This window comes from Aethalodelphis obliquidens, unplaced genomic scaffold, assembly GCF_003676395.1.
Source record: "Aethalodelphis obliquidens isolate GAN/ISIS:26980383/991018 unplaced genomic scaffold, ASM367639v1 scaffold8, whole genome shotgun sequence".
Taxonomy (NCBI): domain Eukaryota; kingdom Metazoa; phylum Chordata; class Mammalia; order Artiodactyla; family Delphinidae; genus Aethalodelphis; species Aethalodelphis obliquidens.
The window spans coordinates 26,256,633-26,282,752 of record NW_020837952.1 but is presented as its reverse complement, the minus strand read 5'-3'; the positions used below and the strand labels follow the sequence as shown (position 1 = coordinate 26,282,752).

General features: G+C 35.2%; 1 protein-coding gene across 5 annotated transcripts in view; it reads left to right on the top strand.

Annotated features, from left to right (window-relative positions):
• Window positions 1–26,120, top strand: part of PPP1R12A (protein phosphatase 1 regulatory subunit 12A) — a 151,928-nt gene that overhangs the window by 110,737 nt on the left and 15,071 nt on the right. Inside the window, exons 12-21 of one of the 5 annotated variants that reach the window (XM_027107092.1) lie at window positions 247–351; window positions 1,306–1,437; window positions 1,835–2,011; window positions 8,350–8,440; window positions 9,865–10,065; window positions 10,308–10,476; window positions 13,029–13,150; window positions 17,209–17,274; window positions 22,952–22,968; window positions 24,226–24,361. In XM_027107092.1, coding sequence (XP_026962893.1) covers window positions 247–351; window positions 1,306–1,437; window positions 1,835–2,011; window positions 8,350–8,440; window positions 9,865–10,065; window positions 10,308–10,476; window positions 13,029–13,150; window positions 17,209–17,274; window positions 22,952–22,968; window positions 24,226–24,361 — 1,216 coding nt within the window. Of the gene's footprint in view, window positions 1–246; window positions 352–1,269; window positions 1,438–1,834; window positions 2,012–8,349; window positions 8,441–9,864; window positions 10,066–10,307; window positions 10,477–13,028; window positions 13,151–17,208; window positions 17,275–22,951; window positions 22,969–24,225; window positions 24,362–26,120 lie in introns of all 5 variants that reach the window. The other 4 variants (XM_027107091.1, XM_027107094.1, XM_027107093.1 and 1 more) reach the window with 4 other exon arrangements.

The window sequence follows — 26,120 nt, the reverse complement described above, 5'->3', positions numbered from 1 at the left end:
TTTGTCATCATAAATAAAACTTCTGCAAACATTTAAATTTCCCCCCTATAGTTAGGATTATACCTTTGGGATAGAATCTTAGAACTGGAATCTTAGTGAATTACTTTCACTTCTTAATAAGTATTCCAGACTGTTTTTCTAAGGGATTTTACTAGTTTCTGCTTCTACAGATGTTTATTAAAATACAGCTTCTTTAACCCTATTTTAAAATTATTTACCAGAATCTGAAAGATATTTTTTTCACAGAGATTCTTCAAGTTTGCGAACAAGTAGTTCATATACAAGAAGAAAATGGGAAGATGATCTCAAAAAGAATAGCTCAATTAATGAAGGATCAGCTTATCATAAAAGGTAATAATATAATTCTTAAGTAACTTTTGTGTATTCTTTTATTAAAATATGAGGCAGTTTGGAGCTCTCAATTTAATATAACATTAAAAATGTGCCTTTATTAAATATATCTTTTGTTGTTTAAATAAAACTTCATTTAAAGACACAGAATATATATTTAAAGATGGGTGAAAATTTGCTCCTACTTATGCCTTCCTATTATATTATATATTTTTAAATTAAATTTGATATGCTAAGAAGTATCTTTTAGATTATAGCATATTAAAAAAGGAACTCTGTATGTAATTATATATAAGTCAATTATGTAATTGACTAGAGCAGTTGAAATAGATTAATTAATTGAGCTCATGTGGTGACCTGGAAAGTTTCTACCTGTGTTAGAACTCAGAGCAATGGAAATGCCTTGAATTGGAATGTTGGTAATATCATATTGGAGAGGGGGTGGAAAATCTATGTGTTATTTTCTCTGCTAAAAGCAACCAAAAAAAGACTAAAAGATCAACAAATATAATATAGGCATGGGTCACCCCTAGGGATGTGACCCATTGCCAAAACAATTTCTTAGAAAATGCTTAAGTCTTAACTTTCCCCAAGTAAAACCAAACCAAAGTGTTTTTCCAGACCCAACCTGGCGTGACCATATGACCTGGAACAGTTCCAGAAATGTAAACTATCAGATCATCTTTGAATCTTGTTGGTGGGTGGGGGATGCAGTAAAATGATATACTACCAAATTAGGGAAATCATCTAGACTCTAGCAAGTTGTAGATGCAACTCTTGGTGCTGGAGCCGGTGGCGTATTTAGGAACACAGTCTTTTAGATTTTTTCCTAGCCTTGTGAATCTGTATAATGTATAGGCATTGACTATAGAATACACATACAAACACATTCTATATAGATATGACTCTTTCCTTTAGTTGCTCCTTTGGTAGAAGACAAGATGATTTGATTAGTTCTAGTGTTCCAAGCACCACATCAACACCAACAGTTACCTCTGCAGCTGGGCTTCAGAAAAGCCTGCTTTCCAGCACAAGCACTACTACAAAGATTACAACGGGTTCTTCCTCAGCAGGCACACAAAGCAGGTGAGTCACAGATACATTTTGTGTTCAGGCCTACTGTGTGCTTATGTATGTGCATGCATTTTTGTTTAGAAGATTGTGGGGCTCTGGATTTTTTCATTGACCTTGTTAAAATGATTTACAAACAAAAATTGGTTCCAAAAAGAGGCAATTATGCATGTCTGGGGAAAAAATATTAAGTTCCTAACTTATGAACTTTCTTTGCATTAAGCTGCTTAAAGTGTAAATTTCTCTTTGACAGCTCTGGGTGAACTTTTTGGTTCATAGATGAAAGATGTCTCACCTTATGTTTTAAAAAAATCCATCCCTGTAGTCACATGTTTTCAGCTGCTAGAAAGTGCTTTCCTTGTTTAGCTGTTTTCCTTTTCTCTTTTTTGTGTTGCTGCTTATGATGCTATAGTACCTCAAATCGTTTGTGGGCTGAGGATAGTACTGAAAAAGAAAAGGACAGTGTTCCTACGGCAGTGACCATTCCTGTTGCTCCAACTGTTGTAAATGCTGCAGCCTCTACCACAACCCTGACTACAACTACTGCTGGCACTGTCTCCTCCACTTCAGAGGTCAGGGAGAGACGCAGGTGTGTAAAGGTCCTAATAGGACTGCTGATATATCTTGCCCAATGATGAAAGTTGTTTGTTTTGCTTGTTTTTTTAATCTTGGGAAGTTGGTGACTATCTCTTCAGTAGGTTAATACATGAGATAACCTAGATCAGCTCAGAACTACGTAAATTGATATAATTAGCAATTATTCGCCTTTAGGCTTGGTAACCCACCTCTGACAGAATTAATGTTCTTGTTTAAAGGCACTGAGCCAGATAGTTGTCTTCATACTTAGCCATCTTAGTTTTAATGATTTATTTAATTCAAAACATTTTTGTGATGAAGATCTAAGCGCATACTCTAAACACATATTAAACAACTCATACTCATGGAAAACTAGATGTAACATGACAAAAATAGGTTTATTCTTCTCATTGTTTCCCCCTTCCACCTCATTATTAAGAAATTTGATGCATGTTTAGCGATTTTTGTTGTTGTTATTTTTGAGAATTTCATTTTAAAATTCTTTTGGTGAAGAATGGCTTCTTATGCATATGTGTAAGCCAAATAATTTTAAGTATGTTAACTGCATTCACTTAGTTTTAATTCTGGTACATAGAAGGCACTTATTAATTAAATTTTTTAAAGGGTCTGTGAATTTGTTTTATGTGCTTAAAACATTTTTATGAGCATTGCTCACTTCTTCCTGTTGCAGCCAATTGGTATGGAATCATAGATGTGGAAAGGAATTTACCTATTATCTTTTATAATATCCTTTACAGAAGGAAACTGAGTTCCAGAGATATTAAGTGACTTTTCCACTTTTATGTGGTTAGTAAGATTGAGAGCTAAGGCTAGGCCCAATATTACAGGAGAATCAGTCCAGGGTTCTATTTGCTATATCATGCATAGTCCTAGCTTTGAATTTGGTTTTCCCTCTTGAGAAAGAACATCTTAGGAAACTAAACGTAACCTCTTTAAATATTTTATTCTTGAAAAATTAGCTACATAGCTGATATTTTCCTTAACTAAAATACCAACCAGATTAATTTGGTTTTATTTCTAGCACATAGTATTCATATACAGTCTTATACATCTTTTGTCTCTGATGCCTAGCAAAGTGCGTGGCCTGTTGTAAGTAGTAGCATCCTTATAGTAATATTTGTGGTGAATATATGAAAAGTAACAAAATGTTAAATGTTTTGAAAACTTTTTAATTAAAAAAAAGTTTTCTTTCCTATCATTACATCTTTAGTTTCTGTCAATATATTTATGCTTCATTTCTATTTTTATGGTGAAATTTAATGATACTTCTCTAACAGCACTACAAGCAGTTAGCATTTTGTGATTTTTGAATACCAGTATAGGTCATATCATATTTTAATTATTCTTGTTTTTCTCTTAAGTTTAGTCAGTTTTAGGTTTTTGAGGTGTTTTCAATGAGACCACATAGCCTACAGAAATTAGAGTTTCATAGGCACTCATCGTTCTCTTCTAGTGAAAATGAATTTGAGGGCTTTGGTTTTTTGGGAGGTGGGGAGCTGAAGGGGAAAAGGTTCAGGAGGTCTTGGTTTTTTACTCCTTGCTGTGCCTTAATCCTAAGGTAAGAGTTCTCTGTGGGTTAGAATTTATTTTTCTGTAAAATGAGATATTTAATTTATATAGTTTTTAACTTCTAGAATCCTTTCTATCTAGCATTCCATACTTTAAAAAAGTTTTTCCAATGACAAAGCCAGTGATTGTTTCCCCAAAATCATCAGTTGTTTCAGAACAAGCAAATTATGATTCTTAACCTCAGATTTCTTTATTTTTTATATTGTTGGAAAGTATTGAGTTTCAGCTTTTAGAATAAATCCCGGAAGACTTTAAGATTGAGAATAAATATTTGGTGATATTGTTAGGACAGAGCAGGTTCTCATATCATAAGAAATAAAATATATCTATTGACATTTTTCCGGGTCTACATTACAGAAATTTTGTCTCACTTGCTTCAGTGATGTGTGCAATAATATTAATGTTTGTGTTTTGTTTCATGTTGAATAACTGTTTGCAATTTTGGCCTCGTCTGTCTTTTTTTTTTTTTTTTTTTTTGGTTGGCCATGCTGCTTGGCTTGTGGGATCTTAGTTCCCCAACCAGGGCTTGAACCAGGGCCTTCAGCAGTGAAGGCACAGATCCTAACCACTGGACTGCCAGGGAATTCCCCTGTTTGTCTTTTTAATTAAATTTCATTAATGGTTTCAAAATGTATATAGTTGAAAATTTGCCCCCAAATGTATGTATGGTGATTTAAGAATATACTGTGGCTGAAAAAGATACTAATACATTTATGCCATTTTTAGGTACCCTTACATATGTACTTTTAGATATTATGTAAAGTTACTGTGTACACTATTAAATTCCACATTATTGTTGAATTTTCCTGTTTTTATGGATCAGGTTTGGATGAAAATTTTCTGTTTTTAATAAAGATTTCCGATTGATTAATTGGAGGGAGGAGGCATTGGGGAGCAGGGAGGAGAAGGTAGCTTTAAACAGATGGAGCATGGTGAGGTTCCCTGGTGGCCTAGAGGTTAAGATTCCAGGCTTTCACTGCCATGGCCTGGGTTCAATCCCTGATCAGGGAACAGATCCAGCAAGCCTCGCGGGGTGGCAGAATATCTAGATAGATAGATAGATAGATAGGTAGGTGGAGCAAGATGGCAAATTCTTTCATTGCTTAGGCATTTCTAATTCTCCATAGTCTTTTCAAACTGCAAAACAGTACCTTACTAATAACTTCGTATTTGTAGTATGAGTTCACATGGTTCGGTACAACTACTCTTTTCTACCATTTTCCCTTGGCTCAGCCAGCTCCCATTTGTCTACTTATTTTTTTCCCTCTGGAAGGAAAAATGCTGAGTGAGAAGCAAGGGCTGGTATTCAGTTTTTTAGAGATCTAATTTGGTTGACTAACCAAAATATAAATATTATAAATAAATATAAATATTTCAGCCAATAAATGTCAGGGAAATAATATATAGAATAATTGCTTTTACTGAGGGAAAAAACCTTAATTTAAGAATAACCTTTGGATTGTTCAGAAAATAGTGGGCAATCTAAGACTAGTAAGTAAAATTATATACCCTATACAGTTATACGAAAGAGATCAGTATGACAATATGATATAGTAATGCAATTTGGTATGTTCTGCCATCTTTTTGATGATCACCTCTTTGGAATTAAACACATATTAAAAATATGAATTATTTGTTTTCTCTACATCCTGTTCTTAGAGATCTGCTCTGTATAGACACCTCAAGGAGGAGAAAGGAAGTGAATTTCAGATGGGGACTATCAAATATATTTCCTATATTACAAATCGATAGGCTAGGTTTTTATGCTAATTTGGAGCAAATGTTTGTATGGAAATTTTAAATGAACAGATTTTACAAGTCTTTCAGCTAGTAATTTTTATGCCCCTAACCTGCATATGTTAAACCAGATATGATAAATAGATTTATTAACTTTCATGGCAGCTTGAAAGTATTGAAAAAGAATCTAGGCTTCTTGGGAGAGAGTGTGATGGTTGATAGTGCTATTTGCCATGGGGTAAAGGGGCATAGTGACAATGCAGTTGTTTTAAACTATATATGAAAACTTTGTACATAGTGGAAATAAGAATTCAGTCTTTCATGTCCATTTGTACTTTCAGAGCAGCTCATGAAATGCTGAAGTGATACATGCAGCTGTCTAGGCTGCTATAAACTTTTGTTAAACTAGATTTGCTATCACATTTAGGTTTCTTCTCTTTCTGTTACTTTTTTTTCCTCATCTGGTGGAAGTCCAAAAGGCAGTAAATTGCATAGGACCAGTAGATGCATAAATAAGTGTTAAATGAATGGATGAAAAAAAATAGCCATTTTACAGGCTAATATTTCACAGAGAACTTTTACACGTTTAAAAATGTACCACAAAAGAAAAAAAAACTTTTTCCTGCTTAAATGGTCTTGGAAAATGCTGAGTTAAACACAGTTAAACAGGTTTCTTCCCTTAGTCCTTTTCAGACCCTTTAATATGTTATTTTCCTGGAGAACATTAGAATGTATAGTATTTTCCACATTTATATAATCAACTTCTACAACAAACAATACAAAAATTGTATTCCAGAATTAATGTTTCTTAAACTCTAATAACAAATTTATTGGTTATCCTCTTTCTTGTCCCAGAAAAATCACTGGAGTTGTAATAAAAATGAGAAAGTATCTGTTACAGCTGAATAAAAACCTTAAAACTCAAGAGAATTGATGTATAGACAATAGAAATAATAAAACAATGGGAGAAAAAGGAATATCAAGCTTTTGAGCATCATAGAATGGAGAGAGGGCAGGTATCCTACCAGTTGTATTCATCTCTGGGTTTGTGTGTTGGTACAGATAAAGCCATACAGAATTTCAACTAAGAGAAAGTTAAACTACGGAAATGGTGATAAGCAAAATGTTTTATTTAGTGACTTCTCCCTTGCCTTTCACTTTTAGGGAGACAAATTTTTTTTAATTAAAAAAATTAAAATTTTATTTTATGAACTTAAGTCAGTACTAGTTTTTAATAGAAACAAAATTTGGTAGAATAGAGCTCTTCAATGAAATGCTTCAATTTGATGAGCTGTGCCTTATTGATGAGATAAATGTAGTGCTATTATGATAGCAAAAAGACATAATCATTCAGGATATTCTAGAAACCTAGAGGTAAAAAGTGATAGAAAACATACGGATAAAGAGAAAAAAAAGTTTTATCCTTATGATATAGTGCCATAAGTTATTCAACCGAATACAGAACACAAGTGATACTTTCTCAAAGCAGATGATAAAAACAAGTCAGAATATAGAAGTGATGGGATTTTCATCTAAGTTTGCTGGATATCTCATTCAAGTAAAAACACCCTCTTGAGAATTTCTTGACTTACCTTGCTTTACAGTTTATCTGTGATTAGAGTAGAAGCAAGAAGAACCAGTCCTCTAGAACTAACTTTAACCAATAAGTAGTAGTTAATTGATGAAATTGAGGCAACCAGGATCTTGGGTGAGAAATGACTATGTCATCTTAGGGTTAGTTATCCAAGGAGACAAATCCTAGGAATAATGAATCTTGTATTCTAGTTTTAGAGAGACAGATTCCAAAAAATTCAAGATTTTGGAGGGAAAGACGCATTCCTATGTATCAAAAAGAATGAGAGTTCTCTAAAAAGAATTCTGAAGGAACTGTAAATAACTGTGAGGTGTTTGAAGATGTGTTATACTCTCTGAACTTAGAGCTTTAAAGGACACAGAAAAAATAAAACATAAGGCATAAAACAAAGAATAAATTCTAAAGTTTGTTACGAATATGTGAATAGTGTCAGGGAGGTTAAAGAGCAGAATGAATTACAAATTGAGAAGAACACTAAAGTTAACATGAGAGTTTTTAAAAAATAGCATTTGGAGATAGGGGTATGATGATAGGTTATTGATAAACTTAATGAACAACAGAAAATAGAGATACTCAAGTTCAGAATGTTCTCTGAGAAATGTGAGCTAGATGGTAGTAGTATAACTAGATAAAGTGTTAACAATTGAACTTCCCGAATAATATTGATCATTAGAGGGAAGTTTTCTTATGTTGCAGCGCTCTGTCTTGTCTTTGCTTGTTCAACCCTTTAATTCATTATTTACCTGTTGACATACAGTGCATGCTTTTGAAGTTGTGCATACCGTGTGACAGGATGGAACATAGGCTTAGATTTATAGTATAAAATCTAGTGAACATAAATGCCAAATCCTCTTCTCTGTATCAGAAAATCAGTGACCCAAGAATAAGATGCTGATTTTAAAGCAATTCGTATATAAAAACACTTGAATTTTTAGAGAACTTAAAGTATGAACAAGAGTGTGATGTCTGCCAAAAACATTATTAGTAAATGCACAATGACAAGAATGCAGGGAGTGCTGCTTCCTCACTAGTCATCCCATATCCTAAATATTACATTCAGTCCTTTACCATAAGAAGATATTGACAGTCTAGAGTTTAGCCTTGTAACTTCACATATCATCTAGGATGGTGTTGCAGAAAATCAAGAAAGGAGCTAAGAGGAATGATGTTAACATGGTTTAAAAAAAACCAAAACTGTGGTTAGGAAGAACTTTAAAAATATGTTAATATGAGTAGTTCCAATCTAAAAAACTATCAGATTGCATTGTTGAATTTCAGAGTGGGTTTAACCATTTTCTGAAGACTCTTTCTTAAAATCCATTAAAATGCTAAACTTAAATGTTTCACTTACGCACATATGTGTATATGTGTATAATTATATATTCACAGGTATTGCATCTCCAAGTGACAATTTTTATTTATTACTGTAGATCATACCTCACTCCTGTTAGAGATGAAGAGTCTGAATCCCAAAGAAAAGCAAGATCTAGACAAGCAAGACAGTCTAGAAGATCAACACAGGTATAGTTAATGTGTATAATATATAAAAGTTCAAAATAAATTATCTTTCCCTTTTTCACATTTCTGTGAAAATACTGATGTCACTATATAATATGAGTAAATCTTAAAAAATAAAAGTTGCCTTAGTAATCCTACCGTAGCCTTTTTATGTGGCTATACTGTTAATGTTACATTTCGTCTAAGTAGCATATGCCTTTGTATCTCTTTAAGTATTTATTTTTCTATTCCTAATATAGTGTCTGGCTCAGGATATTTGATCAGTGTTAAAATTAATCATATATGATGTCGCATAATTATTAAAGAATTCTATGCGTATTTGGAAGGTATGGGAAATAGGTCTTTTATATTAGGTATATCAAAAAGCTGATATACAAGTATGAGAAAAATGTCACTCAAGCTAGTTATCATCTTCTTACCCACTTGCCATTCTCTCTCCTATATCTCTCGTGTCTTCCCTTTCCTACAGTTGAGGGGCTCCAAAGTCCAGATTCAACTGTTTATTTATTTATTTTATTTATTTTTTCGGCCACCTTGGGTCTTAGTTGCAACACGCAGGATCTTCGTTGAGGCATGTGGGATCTTTTCGGTGAGGCACATGGGCTCTTCGTTGCAGCGTGTGGGCTTCTCTCTAGTTGTGGTGTGCGGGTTTTCTCTCTCTAGTTATGGCGTGTGAGCTCCAGGGCATGTGGGCTCTGTAGTTGTGGCGCACAGGCTCCAGAGTGCATGGGCTCAATAGTTTGCAGCACGTGGGCTCTCTTGTTGAGGCACGCGAGCTCGGTAGTTGTGGCACACGGGCTTAGTTGCCCCGCAGCATGTGGGATCTTATTTCCCCGACCAGGGATCAGACCCACATGCCCAGCATTGGACGACGGATTCTTTACCACTGGACCACCAGAGAAGTCCCTAGATTCAAGTGTTTAATCCTTGCCATTACTTAACATATTTTTTCTGTCTTCGTGCCTTAACTTCTTGAAATCCAACCTATTCTTTTCAAGACTTAACCTTCAAAAATTACTTCTTTACTGAAATCTTCTCTGTGTGCATATACATATATAGAAACATAAATATATATAAATTTAATACATAAATAATGCATATATTGGCTTTTCCTTCTTTCTCTGAACTTCTTGGGAATATTTATATTCATATGGTCAGTTCCTGTGCTATTCTGTTAATTTCTTGAATACAGAGACAATTTCTCGCACATATTTTATTTCTTTCCCAGTACCTATTATTGTGCTTGCTCATGATGATTCTTCATAGAATGAATGTGACTAGAAATTCTGTTTCAATTTGCAAACCAATTCCAAACATGCATATTTGACTTTTAATACATTCGTATTTAATATATCTACTTATAAAATATTCCTTTGAAATGAGCTTTAATGCCTCTCATAATTAAATTTATCTTTTTTTGCGTGCAGGGGGTGACATTGACTGATCTTCAGGAAGCTGAGAAAACGATAGGAAGGAGTCGTTCTACCCGAACCAGAGAACAAGAAAATGAAGAAAAAGAAAAAGAAGAAAAAGAAAAACAGGATAAAGAGAAGCAAGAAGAAAAGAAGGAGTCAGAAACATCTAGAGAAGATGAATATAAACAAAAGTACTCCAGAACATATGATGAGGTAATAGTATACCAACAACAGCGCTAGATCAGGTGGCACGGATAGTTCTTGTGATTCTCAAAATGCAAGAGATTTATATACTAACAAACCATATACAAAATATTCATAAGGATTTTAACTGGAAATCTAAATTATTTTGACATGATTAGAACGTTACTTTTCCTTTGAAATGAATTTAAGTGTCTTATATGTTTTTATCTATGTTTATATTTCAAATGGTTGTTAATTTTAATGTTTCACAGACTTATCAACGCTACAGACCAGTATCAACTTCAAGTTCAACCACTCCATCCTCTTCACTTTCTACCATGAGCAGTTCACTCTATGCTTCAAGTCAACTAAACAGGCCAAATAGTCTTGTAGGTATAACTTCTGCTTACTCCAGAGGATTAACAAAGGAAAATGAAAGAGGTAAGAAGACCAGATTTTGAAAACACTTTGTTTCCTTCAGATTAATTCTTTGACTTGGTTTTTCCTAGTAGTTTAACAGAAGAGTAACAACATCCTAAACTGGGACTCATTCTGCCTAACCAGAAAGAACATGATGGTTGAGAATGAGAAAAGTAGAAAATAAAAACAGAAAATAATGTGGTCTGGCATTGATATGTATATCTTTATTGCCTTCAAAAATCTTTATGTCCATCAACATAGAAAAGTTAGTATAGAAGAACTGGTGGGGTGATTATTTCTAGGAGCAGTTTATTGATTATTTCTAGGAGCAGTTTATTAATGTTTCAAGTCATTTCTTGCATATTATGTAGATATCTTTTAACTGTTTTCTGTGAAATTGTTTTAAACAAAAATCATTTAACTTATGTAATGTCTTTGCCAAAAAAACTTATTTTTATGCTTATTTCTTGAGAAATAGATTTCTTTTTCAGCTGTATATTGGCATATTGATGCTATTAACATTTCCTATTACTTCATATAAGCTTCCTATGTAAACACTAATTAACTCCTCCTTTAAATAAGAGATGGCTACTAAATAAATTATTCCTAATTGTAGGTATTTAATATTTTAAAAGCAAAATCTCGGGCTTCCATGGTGGCGCAGTGGTTAAGAATCCGCCTGCCAATGCAGGGAACACGGGTTCGGGCTCTGGTCTGGGAAGATCCCACATGCTGGCAAGCAACAAAGCCCGTGCGCCACAACTACTGAGCCTGCGCTCTAGAGCCCGTGATCCACAACTACTGAAGCCCATGCACTTAGAGCCCGTGCTCTGCAACAAGAGAAGCCACCGCAATGAGAAACCTGCACACTGCAATGAAGAGTAGCCCCTGCTCGCCGCAACTAGAGAAAAGCCCGCGCACAGCAACAAAGACCCAACGCAGCCAAAAATAAAATTAATTAATTAACATTTTTTTTAAAAAAGCAAAATTTCATAGTATTAGTCATGATAATATCAGTAATCATGTAGGAATAAACTCAGAAAATTAAATTATTTTCAACTTCCAGCTGGCTTTTCTTTTGTTGGTCATTGAAATATTTCAGTTCTTTAAACCAGTAAGTGTGAGACCCATCTAATGTTTGTAAAAATTTTGAGCAAACATTTAAAGTTAGGGGTATCTGCATAAAAGTTCAGATTTCTGTCTTCTGTTGAAAAGTTGGAAGATACGGCAACACTGGCTCTGAATTCTCACAGGTCAACAATTGATTAGAGCCAAGTAGTAGCAGCCCCACCCCCACCCCTTTGGAGTAGTGCCCTCCTGGCCCATTTTACCTCTTTATGTAACCTGGATGGCCACTCTCTATGTTGGAGTTTGCGACCTTTGCTGTAAACTAATTCTAAAAGCAACTTTAAAACCCCTCTTAATACTGTAATTTTGGGGTTTCTTTTGCTTCTTTTTCTTCACAGCAAGGAGACAATGACACAAGGAGCCTTTTAAAAATCATTTTTAACGTTACTTTGTTCCATATGTCTGTTTTTTTTTTTTTTTTTACAATCTACTTTTTTTGGGGGGCTGCATTGGGTCTTCATTGCTGCGCGAGGGCTCTCTCCAGTTGCAGTAAGCAGGGGCCACTCCTTGTTGCGGTGTGCGGGCCTCTCATTGCGGTGGCTTCTCCTGTTGTGGAGCATGGGCCCTAGGCACGCAGGTTTCAGTAGTTGTGGCTCGTGGGCTCTAGAGCGCAGGCTCAGTAGTTGTGGCACACAGGCTTAGCCGCTCCACGGCATGTGGGATCCTCCTGGACCAGGGATTGAACCCGTGTCCCCAGCATTGGCAGGCAGACTCCCAACCACTGCACCACCAGGGAAGCCCTGTCTACTTTTTACAGCATATTCAGAGGCCCTAATATTCTTCTAGTATGTGAGTCTGAAGCTATTTTAACTATCCCAGGAAGGGAACAAATTTGAAGACTAACATTTGTTTACATTGATTTGTTTTTAATAAAAGATAATTTTTTTCCCAGCAACACAAAAAAAGGTTTGCTCTTAGATACTAATAGAAAATTCAATGACTACTGTATTCATTCTACTGCTGAAGGAAGACTGGGAATGGTAGAAGCAGAAACTGATAAATTCGTATGATGCCCACTAGCTGTTCCATCATTATGCACTGTTTGGTTATAATAACTATCTTGAAGTGTTAATGTTAGGTATAATAACTATCTTCCTGTCAGATGTTAATAACTGGGACCCCATTCTCTTCATAGGATTCAATTATTTTCTGTTCAGCAAATAGTAAGTGTGTCTTTTTAGCAAAATTTTTGTTTTAGGCACTAGAAAAATGAAGTAATTTAAATCAGTTCTTATCTTGATTCTCAAAAACGTATCTAATGAGAGATACAGATACATGTTTAAGCCACATGTTACAGGAGCCCTGGGAGGGGCAAAATTTATTTCTGATTAGAGAATTTTAGAAGGCTTCACAAAGGAGGTTGACTTAGAATTATTTTCTAAGTCACACTGCAAAATACTATCAAGATACATGGCTGCCATATGAATAATTTTAATCCTTAACAGAGGGAGAAAAGAGAGAAGAAGAAAAAGAGGGAGAAGATAAATCACAACCTAAATCAATCAGAGAACGACGGCGACCAAGAGAGAAAAGAAGATCTACAGGAGTTTCATTCTGGACACAAGATGTGAGAACCTATTAAAATATAACTACTTGATAGTATGCTTAATCTTTCCAAGAATGTACACTAATGATTTCTTATATGCCTCAGATTATATATTCTTTAGATCATCACTATGTGTTTGAGCTGACTTATTTAAATCAGAAGAGTTCTTCTTTACAAGAATAAACAACTACTTAGATTTCTGGTATTAAAAGTAAGAATACTGTCCCAATATTGGAATAAAAATAATAATGGCTGCAGCTCAGTGTACAAATGTTGATTATTGTATAATGGCTAAACTGCTCATTTATCTTAGCGGTTCTTGAAAGAAAGATGCTTTACATTTAATCCTATTTTCATGAATATGATTATGATATACATAACAATTATTTCCATCTCAAGTGATGCTGGATAGATGCAGTGCTTTACTTATCAAATTATAACAATCCTATAAATTTAATTTTTTTTCTTGATTCCTGATTGTATGCCTGACATTGATATTCATATGCAAGAGAAAGAAGAGCTGTGGGGTAACGTGGTTAAAGTGAAATTTATACTGTTTCAATACAACATATACCTACACGAAGGCAAAAATAATTTGGTTTTGGGAGGATTGTTTTTTTAGCCAGTTGATTTTTTTTTTCATTAAAAAAATTTTTTAATACAGAAAAGTTCAAACATAAAAAAGTATATGGCCCTACCCCAGGTATTTATTGTTTAAACTAAATCCCCACCACTTTCCCAACTCCCATATTATTTTGAAGAAAATCTTAGTAATATCATTTTATATGTAAAAACTTCATTCTGTATTTTTTTTTTATTTTTTGCGGTACACGGACCTCTCACTGCTGTGGCCTCTCCCGCTGCGGAGCAACAGGCTCCGGACGCGCAGGCTCAGCGGCCATGGCTCACTGGCACAGCCGCTCCGCGGCATGTGGGATCCTCCCGGACCGGGGCACAAACCCGCGTCCCCTGCATCAGCAGGCGGACTCCCAACCACTGCGCCACCAGGGAAGCCCTCAGTCTGTATTTTTAAGAAATAAGGACACCTTTTTTAAAAATATTAGAATTTTATTTTTAAAAAATAATAAAAGTAACCACAATACGTTATCATATAATAAGTGATCACAATACCATGATCATGTTTATTTTTAAATAAATTGACAATAAATCCTTAATATTGAATATTCAGTCAGTTTTAATGTCCTGTTGACTCATATTACCATAAATGATTTATTGTAATTTTATTTTATTTTTTAAATAGTTATTTATTTATTTATTTTTGGTTTTTTTTAAATCTACAATTCCTGAATCTTTCTGGGCATATGGCTAGAATTTATTTGCTCTGTTGCGAGACCCTCCTCAGTAGGCATTTAGTGTTAGATTTCTCAGTTTTGCCATAGACTGTTTTATTTTTGGCTGCGTTGGGTTGTTGCGCATGGGCTTTCTCTAACTGTGGTGAGCGGGGGCTACTCTTTGTTGCGGTGCTCGGCCTTCTCATTGCAGTGGCTTCTCTTGTTATGGAGCACAGGCTCTAGGCACACGGGCTTCAGTAGTTGCGGGGTGTGGGCTCAGTAGTTGTGGCTCGGGGGCTCTAGAGCGCAGGGTCAGTAGTTGTGGTGCACGGGCTTAGTTGCTCCACGGCATGTGGGATCTTCCCAGACCAGGACTCGAACCTGTGTCCCCTGCATTGGCAGGCAGATTCTCACTGCGCCACCAGGGAAGTCCTAAATAGTTATTTATTTATTTATTTTGGCATCGCCAGGTCTTAGTTGCAGCATGCGGGGTCTTTTAGTTGAGGCATGAGGACTCTTAGTTGCGGCATGTGAACTCTCAGTTGCGGCATGCGTGTGGGATCTAGTTCCCCGACCAGGGATCAAACCCGGGCCCCCTGCATTGGGAGCACAGTCTTACCCACTGGACCACCAGGGAAGTCCCTGTTCTAATTTTATACTTTGCTAATTTGAGTAGAAACCAAATAAGGACCATACATTATGATTAGTTATTTCTTTAAAGTCTCTTGTAATCAGTTATGTCCTCCATCTCTTTTTTTCTTACAGTTATTTTTTAATGAACTGGGTTATATCCCTGAACTGTAGTTTAACACAGTCATGTAGCTTTTTATGTTTCCTATAAATTGGTAGTTTGAGGTAGAGAAATGATCAGATTTTGGTTCAGTATTTTCTTGGCAGGGTGTTTTGTCCTCTGTCAGGAAGTACATGATGTCTGGTTGATTCTCACTGATTGCCCAGTAACATTTTAATAGGAGTAACATAAAACCTCACAGTCTTAGCACCTTAACATAGTAACTCTTACTACTTAAAAATTATCTTTTTAATAACTTATATGTATTAGGGGGTTAACAGGCAAAGTTTTATTATATGGTATTTATTTTTCCCCAATTTTATTTATACCAGCTCTCCCTTCAAAAATCCACTTTCTGGAGTCATACACTTAACCAGCATTATAAGAATTCTTCCTGAGATCCATATGGGCAATACTCATCTTTTTAATTTGAGCTTGCGTTGAATTGTGTTCTAATCAACCATCAGCACAAGTCTCCTTCCCTTTTCATGGCCTCATGATTGAACCTATGTCAGAAAATATACAAAAAGAACCAAGGGCTCTGTCAAAGATAAGGTAGTGTTTTTACTCTGTTATATTATTAGGTTTCCTTTTTTTTTTTCTTAGTTACTACTTTTCAGGACCTCTGAGCCTCCCCACTTTTTTTTTTTTCTTTTTAAATAAATTTATTTATTTTTGGCTGCGGTGGGTTTTCGTTGCTGCGCTCGGGCTTTCTCTAGTTGCGGCAAGTGGGGGCTACTCTTTGTTGCGGTGCACGGGCTTCTCATTGCGGTGGCTTCTCTTGTTGTGGAGCACGGGCTCTAGGCACGCAGGCTCAGTAGTCGTGGCTCACAGGCTCTAGAGTGCAGGCTCAGTAGTTGTGGCGCATGGGCTTAGTTGCTCCACGGCATGTGGGATCTTCCTGGACCAGGGATCAAACTCGTGTCCCCTGCATTGGCAGGCGGATTCTTAACCACTGTGCCACCAGAGAAGTCCCCCTCCCCACTTTTTAAATTTCCAGTTCCTGTGTTCTTCCATGAAACGGTAACGCATAAAGACAATTAGTTCGTGTTGCGGAATTAATACATTTATATTAATAAGTAATACTGGCATTAGGAGCATTGATTTCTCCTGTTCACTTAGTAACTTCGCATATCATTTTTGCTAGGTACCACATGATAGTTTGTACGAAGATCCTCTATAATCCTTAGGGCAATTCTATAAGGTTTTTATCCCCACTTGTGGAGGAGATAACTGTGGCTCAAAATTTTTTTTAATAAATTTACACTAAGTCACAGAGCTGAAAATAGCTGTACCAGTGTGAAATAGGATGATTTAGTTTTAAAGCCTGCGGTATTTTTATAGTGAGCCTGAGCCAGATATGTTTGATTGCAAATTTCCCTTTTCTTTCAGTCCTTTATGGTTTGTTGAGATGTTCAGGCCTTCTAGTAGAACATTCCTATTGTCTGGGAGTCTAGGTTTTTAGCCTACTGAGACCTTAGTTTTCTATTTGGTGTGCTGTAAATTCCCAAAAAATTTCTAGATAGCTGAACTACCTAAATATAATAGGACCATTGTATAAATTTTGCCAAGCTTATAGAATAGAGTTTTTCTTACTTAATGAGTTTCCTATTTTTGCTCCCTCATTATAGTTGAGCAGCTACATAGTATCTATATTGACTATTAAAGTACACGCCGTAACATTACAATATAAAATTGAGTATCATCTTTTTCATGCTAAGCCTCCAGCTTCCTCATCCCCAGTATGTGTTTCCTAAATCAGAATGTTAGGTAGATGGTCTTTCTTCACCGTATACACTAACCTACTTATATTGTACCATGCAGACAAAATAGGCTTCCTCTAAATAAGGCAAAAAATGTCACACTTAAAAAAGTTTTCCTTTTGATCCATTTCCTGTTAGGTTTTTCTCAAGGGTCCTTTTAAATTACAAAAACCCTAATGTATTTAAATATTAACCGTTTGAAATTTATCTTTACTTTTCTAAAATCTATTTTAGAGTGATGAAAATGAACAAGAACAACAATCTGATACAGAAGAGGGATCCAATAAGAAAGAAACTCAGGTAAATAACATTATTTTTTGTATTTAGAAGTATTCGTATTTTTTAAAGGTTACTTTTTACTTGTGTTTATATTTATTCATGTCAGACAGTTACTGCACACTGTACCTGCCTGCTGGGGGTAGACCATCAGTGGTTTTCTGGAATCAGGCGTGGAGGGACTAGAAAGGGGCACAAAGAGTATTTTAGAGACATTGGGAATTGTTCTAGATCTTGATTGTAGAGGTATTTTTTTGGATATACACAACTGTCAAAACTCATCAAACTGTGTTCTCTAAGTGGATGTAGTTTATTGTATGAACCTTCAAAGTTGAAAAGAAATATGTAAATTAACCTTCAAAGTTGAAAAGAAAAAACAAAGAAGAGAATACAGTTTTCCACTGCTGTCCAAAAGTAGAGTGTTCCATAATCTTCAGTAAGCCACATAAAGTGAAGAGGGAATTACTTTAGGACACATCTTGCTACCGGATGCAAGAGATAAATTGAGATAAATCGCGGTGCTCAAAGACACAGTCCAAAGCTGTGGCAGCTTAAACTGAGTGTAGTTCCCAGGGAAGGAGCTTGGCGGTGTCTCTTTTGCTGCTGAGGGTGTGCTGCCTCTATAATGGCTCGCTGTAAAACATGTTGAGTACTGTTTGCACTTTTTGCCTTTTTTCGTAAAAGCAAAGTGGCGTAAATGAACTTTTGAAAAGCAGGGGCTACCTGTAATAACCTTTGACCAAAGAAAAGTATCTAAAGAATATCCAGAAGTAGTGCATACCTTACCAGATCCAGACTTTAGTTTTGTAAATGGCAAAGTTGTATTCTGGAGAAGATAATAGGTCATTTTAACTTGCTTTACATTTGTTTAGAAGTGTAGTGTCTCTAAAGGATTTTACATTCATTATCACAGCTGATCTTCCTCAATAATCTTCAGGAAAAGCCCCCCCACCTCGCCCCCTCAGTATTGATGAAGAAACTAAGGCAAGTTTGAATGACAAGGTTGCATAGCTAGCAAATGATGAAAGTTTCTTCCCACTAGTTTTTTTGCCCCTCTGTTCCCTATTGTTTGGCTGTGCACAAAGCTGACATACTTAGAAGAGCTGTATTCACATAAGGGTAGATCTGTACAACATAAGTTAGTCTTAATCTTTTATACTCAGCACTGTCTAGCCTGAAATCGTATTCTGATCATATTTTCTTCATTTTGACTTGGCGTTCCTACATAAAGCTGTTAAAATTACTTTCAATCGCAGGAATCTACAATAATGTGAAGTGCCCAGAAGTTGGTTCTCTGTGCTAGGTGACTCTGGACATTACTCTTAGGGCCTATTTTGACCCAAAAGTTACTTTTATTTTACCTTTAGATAGCCAGACAGATTGAGAAATTAATTACTAACAAGGGTAAATTATTTGCAGGGCAAAAGTTTTGTCATTTTTAAACCCTTTGCCTATCAGTTGTCAGCACTCCCCCATTTCACCTATGCCTCTTCTTTATTATATTCTGTAAACTTGTCCATCATCTTCCTTGCCCATTGGTACACTATGAACTCCCATCTTTCAAGGAAAAACAATGGACAGGTAAACAAAAGCAAAGGAATTAGTAAACCATCTCCAGCTGACCCTTCTCACTGCCATATCACCCAGATCTCCTATCCCAGCAGGCTGGGATAGGAGGGGAAAGATATTCTGGCTTACAAAGTTTTCTGGCTTACAAATTTTGAAGCATATTGATATATGTTGTATTTAAGTTTTACTGTTAAAATTATACATGAGATACATTAAGGTGGAGTAGAATATTGTTTCTATGAAGAAAATTTTTCTTAGTTCCAAACAATTTAAATAGTCTTTGTTCATTTTAAAACTAGAGGATTGTTTGGATCTTACTTTGTTCTAGCATTTTTTTCAGTTACAAGTAATGCAAAACCCAGCTTAAACTGGATTAAACAAAGAGAATTTTTTATAATTCAGTTATATTACACAACCCTCTATGTCCGACAAGGCCTACCACTGATATATTGCAGCCGTTTTGCTGCTAATGTGGGCTACGTACCATCTCATCTAAACTTAATGACTGCTGTACCATGAGGAAAAGGAAGAGTGGAGGTTAAGACACTAACCCATAGTGTCTTTACAATAGACTAGAAAAGTGCTTCCACTAAATAAGTGTTGCTCTCTTATGAAAATTTGTAGCATCAGCCCTTTTTTTTTCTGTGAAAAGTATGAGCAATACAATTGTTCGGTGCATTTTATCATTACCTCAGAAGTGTGTTTGATAAACAAAACTTGTATTCAGTTTATAGAATCCCAGTTCACCAATTTGAAAAATGGCTTTGTAGCATATACTTTTTCGCTTCAAACTAAATTGTAAGTTGCCGAAAAGTTGTTAAATATTTTGAATTACCTGTGAAGCTACCTTCAAGATATAAATTAAAATTAAGGTGAAATTTGAATTACTTTATCATAATATGGTTCATTCTTTCCAAAAATGGGGCTTCTGTTGCTTGGGTTATTATAATTTGCTTTCATTAAACTATTGGATGATAAAACTTTTACCATGAAAAGAACATTAGTAATAAATCAAAAATTTAAGTAAGACAGACACCAAGGCGAGAAACTAAAAAGAAGAGATTAGCAGATTTGATTATTTAAACATGTAAAGCTAGAAAATGGCAAAAAAGATGCCCTTATTAAAATTGAGACACATTTGCTCAGTTAAAAGTAAATAAGCTGGGGCTTCCCTGGTGGCGCAGTGGTTGAGAGTCCACCTGCCGATGCAGGGGACATGGGTTCGTGCCCCGGTCCAGGAAGATCCCACATGCTGCGGAGCGGCTGGGCCCATGAGCCATGGCCGCTGAGCCTGTGCGTCTGTAGCCTGTGCTCCGCAATGGGAGAGGCCACAACAGTGAGAGGCCCACGTACCGCAAAAAAAAAAAAGTAAATAAGCTGGACTTCCCTGATGGTGCAGTGGTTATGAATCCGCCTGCCAATGCAGGGGATACGGGTTCGATCCCTGGTCCAGGAAGATCCCACAGGCCGTGGAGCAACTAAGCCCATGCGCCACAACTACTGAGCCTGTGCCCTAGAGCCCGTGAGCCACAACTGCTGAAGCCTGTGCGCCTAGAGCCCATGCTCCACAACAAAAGAAGCCACCGCAGTGAGAAGCCCGCGCACCGCAGCGAAGAGTAGCCCCCACTTGCCGCAACTAGAGGGAGCCTGTGCGCAGCAATGAAAACCCAATGCAGCCATAAATAAATAAATAAATATTTAAAAAGTAAATAAGCTTAGCCCTCTTTTGTAGCACTTAAAAGATATTTGTACTATTTAAAAGACAGTAAAACAGAGGCAGAATCCATGAAATTTATAAATGTTACAAAAGAAGAAATATAAATGGCCAACAAGCTTAAAGTACATTTACTCTCATTAATAACCAAACAATTAATACAAAAGTGAAATTGGCAAAGGTTAATAATGCTTAGGTTTGGCGTGATTAGTATTGAAATAGGCATTTTCATATAAGATTTTGGGATTATAATTAATATGTTTTCTTGGGAAATCAGTTTAGCAGTACAAATCTGAAGGCTTGAGAAAAAGTTCATGCCTTTTAGCTTAGCAATTCCACTTTGAGAAATATATTCCCAATGAAATGACTTAAGTTTGGAAAAACAAGTCTAAAGTGTTAACAGCAGCATGGCTCTTGAAGCAAAATATTGAAAACATCCTCATTGTCTATTAGTTGGGAATATATCAGAATGTATTTGCATGGATAGATATTTTATGTGTTCACAAAGATGAACAGAAAAGATTAACAGTGGTTATCTAGGGTGTTTGAGAGATGGGGAATTATAGAGGAACTTTTTATACTGTGGTATTTTATATGAGCTTATGGTACTGTAATCAGAAAAACTTAAAGGGCATTTTTACTTTGGAAAAATAATTTTAAAACACATGGAACCACAAGGACATTATGCTAAGTGAAATAAGCAGGTCACAGGAAACACATAGCATATGATTCCACTTAAATGAGGTACCTAGAGTATTCAAACTCATGGGTAGCAGAAAGTAGAATTGTGGTTGCCGGGAGCTAGGGGTAGGAGGATATGGGGATTTGTTTAATGAGTATAAAATCACAGTTTTGCAAGATGAAAAAAATTCTAGAGAGCTGTTGCACAACAGTGTGAATATTGTCAGCGCTACTGAACTATACTCTTAAAAGTGGCTTACATGGTATGTTTTGTTTTATGTGCTTTCTACTACAATTTTTAAAATATAAAACATAACCAATACTTTAAAAACCATGCTTTTTAAAGGCAAAGAAATAGAATTTGAGTGATTTCTGTGACTACTTGGAGTTTTTATTTATTCTTAAATTTTAAATCAGTGAACCAGAGTGCAGACTGTGAGGTGAGATGTGATGTTTTCATTTGATATGTATACATTTTATTTCATGTGTGGCTAGTTTCCTGAATTTGGATAAATAATATCTTTTGTTTGTTTCTGCTCTTTTTTTAAATTGAGGTATAATTGATATATAACATTATATTAGTTGCACATGTACAAAGTTGTTATTTAATATTTGTGTATTGTGAAATGATTAGCACAATAAGTCCAGTTAACATCATCACCACACATAAGTACAAGTTTTTTTTCTTGTGATAAGAACTTTCAAAATCTACTCTTTTAGCAGCTTATGAATTTGAATGATATCATGAAAATTGAAATTTAACTTCAAACTTGTTCATTATTATAAAACTAAAGAATAAATCAATAAAGTAAAGCATTACATCAAAAAAATAGGAAGCAGGTAAGAAATTGGTTTTGCAAAGGAAACTTAAATAGACTTAGGAAGACATTTTTAGTCTGAATGAGACTTCAGACAGTCCCAAAGGAACCCAGTAATTTCACAGTGCATTCAGGGTAAGTATAAATATCTAATTTCAGAAATTTAACAAACCGTTTCTGAATAGTTATTTTATAGAAAATTATAGATTGCGTGTTTCAGTAGAAAGAGAAAGAGCTAAAGATGACCATCCCCCAAAAATTCTTTGACTTCAATAAGACTATTTTATCCTATTAATCATTTCACTATTTAGATAAGAAGAGTTTTGGAACTTCAGTATAGCATACCACTTGCTTAAGAAAATTAATTATAATTTCCTGTCTCCTAATTGCTAAACTTTGAAGGAACGTATAGCTGGATTTCCAGAAAATAAATTTTAAGCAAAATATATATATACTGTCATACATAAAATACTTTAGGCATTCATTTGTTTGTCTCCGATGGCCTCAAAAACAAAAATGGGAAAGATAATTGCTTTGAGATGTCCCATAATAAACTTGCATTTCTTAATATAAATGTTACTTTTTCCTGCTAAACAGGTTGTAAGTAATGGATATGTCTTAGTCTCTCTTTTTTTTCCTTCTAATTAAAAAAATAATGTATGGTGCCATTTTGTAGAAATTCACAAAATATGACTATAAATTGGCAAATGTAATCGTATAGTATTAGACAAGTAGAAATATACAGTGACTGTTCTAGAATTTCTTTGTAAGAACAACTACATTAAAGTGTATATAATAAATAGGTGTTAGTTTAATAGTGTGAAAATAGTATTGATGTTAAATTTTCTTGATAAATCAATAAGTTACTTTAATGAAAGCATAAAAATTTAGTTATGCTTATGTTTTTCTCTCTTTATAGACGGATTCCATTTCTAGGTATGTTTTACTTTTTTTTTTTCTTTTCTTTTACTGACCTTTTACTCATTTTTATCCTTTCTAAAAATATATTGCTAGATATTTATAAATTTTTTAAGTTGGTAGAATTATTTTAATAATAAAAAAATCTGTAGATATTTAGATGACCTGATAAGTGTTAATAGCTTTCTTTATCAATGGCTTTACTTCTAGTTCAATAGTTATAGTAAGTCACTAAGAAAGACTTTTTCTCAGATCTTTGCAACAGTGATAACTTTTCTTAGTTTTCCTAACCATCCTAAGTTACTTCAACACTGACCATCTCATTATTCACATCAGAGACTGATGAAACCCACCAGAAATTTATTTCACTAGGTATTCAGAATCTTCTCTCTTATCCCTGCTTCAGATAAAAGAAAACCAATGAAGACACTTTTTAAAAGTGTCATCTAGCTCAAATTGTTCATCTTTTCAGAGAACCTCCACAATATCCTTGAATCTAATTTTTGTTCCTCTTGCCCATAATTGTTAACCAAAGCTTTGTAAAAACTAAGAACAAATTTTTATATACTGATGATTCTATTGAATTGAAGTGTAGAGGCAGTAGCATTTATCAGAAAAAGTAACACAAATTCAGAACTAGATAATAAGAGGATCCTCATTTTCAAATGAGATATGTTCTTCTTGTTTAGGACAAACTGTTCTGTTGTCCCTCAGTATCCCTGAGGGATTGGTTCCAGGATTCCCCCCCCCCCGCCCCGCCCCGGCTTCCGCAGCGGATACCAAAATTCACAGAGAATCAAGTCCCTTATATAAAATGGCATAGTACTATCTATCACTTCGGATAGACTAGTTAGTTCATCATCTAAAATGTTACTAATTTTAAAATACAATTGTATGCCACTTAAAAAAAGGAAAAGTGCTACCAGTTAAACTATAATACCCATCAATTGTAAGCCTTGTTCTGATTTTAGAGATGTTAAAATGTGGGGGAAAAAAATGTACAGTTTAAAATTGTTGAAATAATTCATCATGATGTAAAACCAGTTTTGACTTTCAAATATAGAGATTTTGAACTTCCCTTCTCAGTTAAGGGAAATTAGTGTTAAAAATAACTTCCCATTTATTTATTATATATCATGAAAGTTAATTAGATAACCGATGAAGGAGAATATTACCTACTATTTTGGAATATCTAGTTTAATATACTAGGATGCATGTTAATGTAAGTTGTGAAAGCCTATAATAAAGATTTTGACTCAAACTCATCTTTTGAAGATATGAAATCAGTTCTACATCAGCTAGTGATCGGTATGATTCCTTGCTGGGTCGCTCTGGATCATACAGTTACTCAGAAGAAAGAAAACCTTACAGTAGCAGGCTAGAAAAGGATGATTCAACTGACTTTAAAAAGGTACTGGGTTATTTATTTATATTTAATTAAAAATAATCTTTTTGTGGAGATTTTTATGTTTGGATATTACTCCTGGAAACTCATAATTAAATCAGTTTATTGAAATAACTTACTTAAATTTTCAGTTTTTGGTAATTAATGGTAAGTAGAATTTAAAAAGCTATTTGTTTAGAGGAAAACATAGGCAGAACAGTCTATGACATAAATCACAGCAAGATCCTTTTTGACCCACCTCCTAGAGAAATGGAAATAAAAACAAAAATAAACAAATGGGACCTAATGAAACTTCAAAGCTTTTGCACAGCAAAGGAAACCATAAACAAGACCAAAAGACAACCCTCAGAATGGGAGAAAACATTTGCAAATGAAGGAACTGACAAAGGATTAATCTCCAAAATTTACAAGCAGCTCATGCAGCTCAATAAAAAAAACAAACAACCCAATCCAAAAATGGGCAGAAGACCTAACTAGACATTTCTCCAAAGAAGATATACAGACTGCCAACAAACACATGAAAGAATGCTCAACATCATTAATCATTAGAGAAATGCAAATCAAAACTACAATGAGATATCATCTCACACCGGTCAGAATGGCCATCATCAAAATATCTAGAAACAATAAATGCTGGAGAGGGTGTGGAGAAAAGGGAACCCTCTTGCACTGCTGGTGGGAATGTAAATTGATACAGCCACTGTGGAGAACAGTATGGAGGTTCCTTAATAAACTACAAATAGAACTACCATACGACCCAGCAATCCCACTGCTGGGCATATACCCTGAGAAAACCATAATTCAAAAAGAGTCATGTCCCAAAATGTTCATTGCAGCTCTATTTACAATAGCCAGGACATGGAAGCAACCTAAGTGTCCATCATTGGATGAATGGATAAAGAAGATGTGGCACATATATACAATGGAATATTAATCAGCCATAAAAAGAAATGAAATTGAGTTATTTGTAGTGAGGTGGATGGACCTAGAGCCTTTCATACAGAGTGAAGTAAGTCAGAAAGAGAAAAACATACCGTATGCTAACACATATATGGAATCTAAGAAAAAAAAAAAGGTCGTAAAGAACCTAGGGGTAAGATGGGAACAAAGACACAGACCTGCTAGAGAATGGACTTGAAGATATGGGGAGGGGGAAGGGTAAGCTGTGACAAAGTGAGAGAGTGGCATGGACATATATACACTACCAAACATAAAATAGATAGCTAGTGGGAAGCAGCCGCATAGCACAGGTGATCAGCTCAGTGCTTTGTGACCACCTAGAGGGGTGAGATAGGGAGGGTGGGAGGGAGGGAGACGCAAGAGGGAAGAGATATGGGAACATATGTATATGTATAACTGATTCACTTTGTTATGAAGCAGAAACTAACACACCAGATGTAAAAAAAAAAAAAAAAAAAGCTATTTGTTTATTTGAAGGAAAAGGGAAAGTACCCAGGACTTCCTGCACATTTAAGTCTCTCAGGCCAGTACTGTAATACTGTGGTTGAGCTAAAAGGGGGCACTGAGTAGATGTGGGGTAGCGGGGGGAGGGTGTTGTGCGTGCATGTGAAATCTTTTCTTTATTTGTTAATAGGAAGCAGCCAAACAAAGAATATAGCTTTTCCCAGGACAGTATAGTACTTCCTAGGTAACCGAAAAACTTGTGAGATAGTTCAAGTGCTGTTAAGGGTTAAGGATGGAACTAATTAAGAAATAAGTCCTGGCAACAAAATAATCTAGAATTCTGAAGATCATGATTCTTCAT